Source organism: Populus alba, chromosome 9 (genome assembly GCF_005239225.2).
Source record: "Populus alba chromosome 9, ASM523922v2, whole genome shotgun sequence".
Taxonomy (NCBI): Eukaryota; Viridiplantae; Streptophyta; class Magnoliopsida; order Malpighiales; family Salicaceae; genus Populus; species Populus alba.
In genome coordinates, this window is record NC_133292.1 from 1157969 (window position 1) to 1165267 (window position 7299).

Below are 7299 nucleotides of genomic sequence, written 5' to 3' on the forward strand. Positions count from 1 at the left end.
CAAAGTTAATATAAAAATAAAATTTTAAGAGATGAAATTGAAAAATAAATATTCAAACAAAAATATATATAGTAATCAAAAGTTTGAGGATCAAATTTGATATAATCAGCAAATAATGACATTTCTAAATTTTTCACAACTTCCGGAAAGTGTTTTCCCCTCAAAATTTTCAGGAAAACACTTTCCTGAAAATCAAGCCAAATTTTCCTTTTACTGGAAAGTGTTTTCCATTGACCAACTTTCCTACTGGCAAACAAACACAAGAAAGTTTGGAAACTGCTTTCCCGGAAACCACTTTCCGGAAAACAAACACAGCTAAAAGGAAAACACTTTCCTGAAAACCAAGTCAATTTTTTTTTTGACTAAAATTGACCGGAAAGTGTTTTCCGTTGACCGGAAAGTGTTTTCCGTTGACTAGAAAGTGTTTTCCGCTGACCGGAAATTGTTTTCCGTTGACCAACTTTCCTAATGACAAACAAACACAGGAAAGTTTGGAAAATGGTTTCCCGGAAACTACTTTCCGGGAAACAAACAAGGCCTAAATGATACCGTCACAATTTCAAAGAGGCGAAGACACTCCGATGAACCTCCAAGCTCAATGACACCCTGTCTCCTGAACTCACCCCCCTTCCCTTCTCATTCTCTTCTCCATGGACTCTCGCAACTCGAACCCACCTTGCATGCGGGTCCTAACCCGACCCCCCACACCCACACCCACACCCGCACCTGGACCCACATCCGCTTCCTCTTCCTCTCCAGATCCCCAACCATCATCGCAGTCCCATCCTCGCTCCCTGGAAGGTGTAGTAGTGGTTGGGTTCCTTTCCCGGAGCCCCGACCACTCTACACACCTTATCAATCGGATCCTTGACTCCAACGCATTCGGTTCGGGTCATCTCGACAAAACATTGTTTGTGGATAAAGAGGAAATTAAGGATTGGTTTAAGAAGAGGAAAATCAGTTATTACCATGAAGAAGAGAAAGGGCTCTTGTTCTTGCAGTTTTGCTCGATCCGCTGCCCCATTATTCATGGGTTCTCGAATTCGGGTTTGGAAGAGCTGGAGTTTGAAGAACTTCAGGGTTTGCTCTTCATGTTCTCTGTAAGTCGTTTTCATGAACTTTGGGTTTGCTTTAAATTTCCAAGCTTAATTTTCTTTTTTGTAATTCTTTTTAATGGGCTTGTTTTTTTTGGTTAATTCTGTTATTTTTTTAGTTAAATTTGCATTATATTTAGATGGGCTTATAGCATTGTGATAATAAAGAAAATCTATAATTAGGTTGGTGCTTATGGTTTGTGAGCTTGGATGGTATGCTTGCAATTTATCTAATAAATATTTCAATTAGCAATGCAGGTTTGCCATGTGATACTATATATACAGGAGGGTTCACGTTTTGACACTCATGTTTTGCAAAAGTTTAGGGTTTTACAAGCATCTAAGCATGCACTAACTCCATATGTGAGATCGAGAACTATCCCGCCACTGTCATCTAGGCCTCATTCTTCGCTGTCTTCATCTAGGCTGGCTTCTTCGACTGGTTCTTCTCCTGTTAGAAGTGGTAGTTTCACGAGTCGCAATTCTTCGGCTGTTTCTATTATGTCTGGTTTAGGTTCCTATGTGTCGTTGTTTCCGGGATATTGTACTCCAGTGATGCTCTTTGTATTCGTTGATGATTTCTTGGATGTGCTGAATTCTAGTTCTAGTGTGGAGGAGTCAACTGATAGTTCCTCATTCAATCAATCTTCTGGTTTGAGTAGTGTGGCTAGGTCAAATGCACCTGCAAAAGGTTCTGGTTCAGTTGTTGTGCTAGCACGCCCTGTAAGTAAATCAGAAGGTGGTTTCAGGAAGAAACTGCAGTCATCTCTTGAAGCACAGATTCGTTTTCTGATAAAGAAATGCCGAACACTATCAGGTTCTGAAAGTGGTCATACTGGTTCGAGAAGTGGGGCTGTTTCAAGTTCTGCACCCTTGTTTTCACTTGACGCATCAAGATCTGTTGTGTTGCTTGACAGGTCTGCAAATCTGAGGGGTGAATCGTTGGAGTTTGCTACTGATCTCGTGGAAGATATTTTGAATGGAAAAGCAACCTCAGATTCTCTTTTGCTTGAAAGGCATAGTCAGAATGCAAACAAAGAGGACATTTTATCCATAAAGGAGTTCATTTACAGGCAGTCTGATATTTTGAGAGGAAAAGGGGGGTTGGTTACTGGCACAAACAGTGGCTCCGCAGCTGGTGTTGGCATGGTTGCAGTTGCTGCAGCTGCAGCTGCAGCTTCAGCTTCAGCTGGGTCTGGAAAGACATTGACTACTCCTGAACTTCCAAGTTTGGAAATATGGTTATCATCCAGTCAACTTATTCTAAATGGAATTCTTTCCGCAAAACGCAGTTGTATTGATGAAACTGAAGTTGTTAAAAGGAAACCTCGTCAACGAAACATTGGTTCAGCTCAAGTTGAAGGAACTTCAAGGGTTATGGATCCTCTAGATGTTGCAGTATATTTGCTGGAAAATAGTAGAGGTCTTAACACAAAATTTTCGACTTCGTGGTGTGAAAAAGCTCTTCCAACTGCAAAGAATGAGTATTTGAAGGATTTGCCTGCTTGTTATGCCACTGCACAGCATGAGGCCCATTTAGAAAAAGCATTGCGTGCTTTCATGTCCATGGTCAGGGGGCCTGCAGTTCAACTGTTTGCTAAAAAGCTGGAGGATGAATGTACATCCATCTGGAAATCTGGGAGGCAGCTATGTGATGCTGTTAGTTTGACGGGGAAACCGTGCATGCACCAGAGACACAATGTTGATACTGGTGAGCCGCATAATGATGCTGCAGCCAAGCCACATTCAAGTGGATACTTTTACCTTCATGCTTGTGCCTGTGGTCGTTCTCGGCAACTACTATCTGACCCTTTTGATTTTGAATCAGCAAATGTATCCTCTAATTGCTTCACAGACTGTGACAAACTCCTTCCTGCCATCCAATTACCTGAGGGCAGCAATATAGGACCGATTCAATCATCTTCATGGAGTTTGATTCGTGTTGCAGGCACAAGGTACTATGAACCTTCTAAGGGTCTCCTGCAGAGTGGGTTCTCTTCTACACATAAATTTCTTTCAAAATGGACAATATTTCTAGAGAAACCGACAAACCTAAATGGCCTACCAGCTTCAAATTTGCTGCAAGGTTCTGTAATTAGGTCAAGTTCAGATCCCCAGGGTGAATTTAATGGTGACATAGATAGAAAGAAAACTGTGTTTTACTCTGCAGATATGGAGACAGGGGTGGAAAATCAAAGAAAACTTTCAGTAAATAGCAAATTAGATGACAAAAAAATCAGTTTTGGTAGAAATATTCCAAATTTTACAATGAGAAAGCCCTTTTCTGAGGTTGTAGCCGGATCATCAGCTACAGATTCTGGATTTCCTCCCCTACAGCAGAGGAAACAGCACCCATCAATTTCTGAGAAAGGTTCCAGGAAAAACTGGGCGAGAGATAGGAGTGTAGACCAGGTTCATCCTAAAGTTGTTCAAGGATCTCACAAATCTGAAGATATGTCACCTGTTCAAGAAACTTTAAATGGAATGGCTTTTAATGGTGGCCTAGATGGTGATCCTTTCCTACGAATAGGAAGCAATGTAGTCCCTGTGAATATTAATGGTGGTGAAGTAGTGAAATCTTCCAAGCATTCAATAGTTTATGTTGGTTTTGAGCATGAGTGCCCCCATGGCCACCGATTCTTATTAAGTTTAGATCATCTCAATGAACTAGGACCTTTGTATTCTTTGCCTGAAGAGTCTCGTGTACCTTCTGCGGAAACTTCAGACAATAGTCTGCTTGATCCTTCAAACTTGGGCAGAAACAGTGGCACTGGTAAAGGTCATCGAAGATCAAAGGACATGGCTGTTGCTACTGCAAATAAGTTGAGAAATGCAGATAAGTCAAAGGAGATGAGGGCAAATTGGAATCCATCTATTAATGGGCTGGTAAAGTTCTCTGGTTCAGGGAAGGAACAGAAACAGACTTCTCTCAATGCTGCAACACGCCCCAATTTTATGAAATGTCTTGAAGCGGACTTTCTTTCTATTAGCCTTGATGATGGTGGAAGTGCTTTCTCCATTTTGAATAGAAATTTACCAATATATATGAATTGCCCTTACTGCCAACTCTCCAAGAACAAGAAGGATCCACCAAAGGTCAAGTTTGCTGGCACATTATCACAGTTGCAGAGGATTTTTCTGGTACACAATGATGCTAGCCTTTTCATACATTTTCCTGATCTCTGTGAACCTCAAGAATTATGTTGTTTAAGTGATGAAACACAGAAAAACACCATATCCACCAACATTTGTTTTTTTTTTTTTTTTTGTAAGTGTGAAAGATATAATATTGTCTTCAGTTATCAAATACCTAATGTTTAGAATCTGCTTGCAGGTAACGCCTCCATTTCCAGTTGTGTTGGCCTCATGCCCAGTTATACAATTTGCGGTAGGCCAGCCTTTATCTTTAGAGTACATACATCAACATTGTATTCATATGATTGTAGAAGTGCATCCAGTCACCTTCATGAACTGGAGTTCACCAGAGCTGTCTTGGAATATTATTGTGGTTTTCATTGTTTCTTTGCTTGCCAACTCCTTTCTTTTATTGCAAATATTAAGCATTTATTATTAGTGTTGTTCATTTTGTCATCTGAGTTCACCAGAGCTTGCAAATTCTTTTTAGTTTGGAATTCATGTTTTAGCAATGTGTTGTTTGCAGGCATCGTGCCTCCCGCCATCAGTGTCGGACCGTGAGCAAAAGCTGCAGTTCAGCCTCGGATGTCAAGTAGTCCTACCACCAGAGAGTTTCCTTACTCTCAAACTCCCATTTGTGTATGGTGTACAACTAGTGGATGGAAATCCAGTTCCTCTTAATGCTTTTGAATGTCAACCAGAAATGACAGCCTGGATTATGAGGGGCACAGCCCTGCAAGTTGTTTCCAAGGCAAGTAAACTCAGGGAGGGACACCAGAAGTAGTCAGAAGTTCTAAACCTTGTAATTTGGACATTGCATTGACCTATGGATTTTGTGAGTTCTTGGAAGCAGATTTGATTGACCTACTTTACCTATACTCAGGTGAATGTTTAGCAATTTATACAGTTCTCAGAATTTTCTTGTTTATGTTTTAATTTTTGCTAAAGTTCAATATTTAGGACTTGTTTTTTTTATCCTTTTTATATTTTTTCTTTTCCTTTCTTGTTCTTTCCTATGCATCTGTATTGACGTAATATATTTTTCCTGAACTCCTCAATTTGACCTTATCTGATGTAAATTAAATCTCGATGACCTTGAAAAATATCGAAAGGCATTACCCAGTTATATTCTCACAGATTTGGGTCATGTCATCCTGGGAGGTAGAATTTATAGATAGTCCTATGTGCTAGCTTTGGTTGCTTGAAATCTATCATCTTATTGCATGAACCTTGCACCCCTGTGATAGAAGACCAATATTCTTACCCACACAATGTGGTCCTAGCCCCTAGTTAACTGGAAAAAATGCCCCTAACTTGGGATTGACTCGGGAAATATATGATACAAACAGAAAGTTTAGAGTATAGATGATAAGGCCATTAGTGGAGCTGAGCGACAGAAGATTTTTCTGTAGCTGCACCCATATGGATGGGATTATGGCTTTCTTCAATTAAGTTGAAGCTCTATGTCAAGTCAAACTAGAAACTTAACTGGGATATGCATTTGCAGTGCAAGGATTTGAATGACTTTTGAAGCTGTATTTGGTGATTGGTGATTCACAACCTGAAAGCTGAGGAGCTGACAGCATTTAACCATTGCCATGTATTTTGCTTTATCCCCACTCTACAACATTCTTTGTCATTTGTTTTTTATTCACCGAGATACTTTTTATTTATGCAGAACTTATAACTGAAGCTGGCCGGTGCTGTCAAGCAGTCAATTCATGTTGCTGTGTCCAGTCTCCTATACCAGATGTTCACACACAACTAGATAAACATGCTTAGAATGATGTTCTGTTGTGCGACTTTAATTTGTTTGGTGTTTACTGCAATTGGTGCCTTGTTCATGACCCAGGTAACTCTATTGATTAGTACCCAGGAAACTAACAAATACTGATAATGCTCGTTATTGTTGATGCAATCAATAATTTTCTGTATGTGGCTCATGAAAGTCTTTCCTCCCCTGGGCTGAGTTGGGTTCTCAAGTGTCCTTGTAAAATATTTAAATTGCTTTGACCAATCAATTAGGAAGTTGCCTTCTCCTTCACTAGCGTGCATTTATTTATTTAATTTTATCTCTTCTCCTTTGACTCTTCAGTTGGGAACTGTCTGTATTATTGTTGCAACTTGGAGGCAAGGTTCCTGCTCATGTGGACACTGAGCTGGATTTCATTTTAAAATGCTAAAGGTTAAGTTGACAAAATGGAGAGGACAAACAAATATGTGAAAGAGATAGTAGAAAACAGCTGGTGGTTTTGCCATGCCAAAGATGAAAATACCAGGATGATGGCCTGATATTTACTAAGAAAAAATTGCTCTAGCAACTTGAGTACAAGCAATTATCCTGTTCTCGGCTTTGTTCTGTCATTTCATGTCCTCACTCATAGTGCCCTTGTGGAGAAAGGGATGCAACTGGAAATCCTGAGGTCCTGTTCGGACACACGGTGTGAACCTAGGGAGAATCAATGGCCGAAGACTGGAGCCTGCTGTGTTACAGACTTGCAGCTGGTTACTTCCTTTCTGGGTTCTTTTTTCTTCTGTGATATAAACTGTTATGTCAAGGAAAAGCAGCTCCATTTTCTTCCAATTTTAAACTAATCATTTAGCTTGAAATGGAATAAAATTCACTGTGCATTTCTTTTTCACAAGCATCTGCTGTTCGGTTTCTTGCATACTGAGATTTGTTTGCAGTGTTGAGATTATCATCATCAGATCCATACGCTGATTTATCAACCCATAATCATGCCTGCGTCTTCCTACTATATTAACATTGAATGCAGTGAGTATGCTGTCCATCTTTCACTCGTTTTCGTTTCTTGCAGTGTTGTGCTTTAACATCCATCATCTCCACTTGATTTAGACGGTAAAGGAAAGAAAATATTTTGTACTTTCCTATTATTGCTTTGCTTCTAAATGGGTGTTTTTTTTCCTTTTAAAATAAAATACTAACTTGTTTTTTTAATGGAAGTAGGAGTGTCTATTAGAATCTAGTAGTATTCAAGGAGATTTGTTCTCTTTATTATTTGAGTTTGAGCCTTTTATTCAGCATTCAAAGAATTCCCCCACCCCTCAA

General features: G+C 39.7%; 1 protein-coding gene across 3 annotated transcripts; it reads left to right on the top strand.

Moving 5' to 3' along the window:
- The first annotated feature begins 232 nt into the window (after nucleotides 1–232).
- On the top strand, nucleotides 233–6874 carry LOC118034708 (uncharacterized). 3 transcript variants are annotated; one of them, XM_035040052.2, is made up of 7 exons: nucleotides 233–1100; nucleotides 1353–4235; nucleotides 4429–4482; nucleotides 4756–5112; nucleotides 5737–5829; nucleotides 5908–6081; nucleotides 6325–6874. In XM_035040052.2, the coding sequence occupies exons 1-4, from the start codon at nucleotides 651–653 to the stop codon at nucleotides 5011–5013; spliced, it is 3645 nt and encodes a 1214-aa protein (XP_034895943.1). In that variant the 5' UTR covers nucleotides 233–650; the 3' UTR covers nucleotides 5014–5112; nucleotides 5737–5829; nucleotides 5908–6081; nucleotides 6325–6874. The 3 variants fall into 3 exon arrangements, with proteins under 3 accessions (XP_034895943.1, XP_034895944.1, XP_034895946.1); XM_035040055.2 differs by having other exon boundaries at nucleotides 959–1100; nucleotides 1345–4235; XM_035040053.2 differs by lacking the exon at nucleotides 5737–5829.
- The last annotated feature ends 425 nt before the right edge of the window (nucleotides 6875–7299 follow it).

Bases quoted from the DNA above. Each gene is read 5' to 3' on its own strand.
- LOC118034708 (XM_035040052.2), top strand. From the start codon at position 651: ATGGACTCTCGCAACTCGAACCCACCTTGCATGCGGGTCCTAACCCGA. The intron at 1,101-1,352 runs GTAAGTCGTTTT...TTAGCAATGCAG, and splicing joins GTTTGCTCTTCATGTTCTCT to GTTTGCCATGTGATACTATA. The intron at 4,483-4,755 runs GTAGGCCAGCCT...TGTTGTTTGCAG, and splicing joins GCCCAGTTATACAATTTGCG to GCATCGTGCCTCCCGCCATC.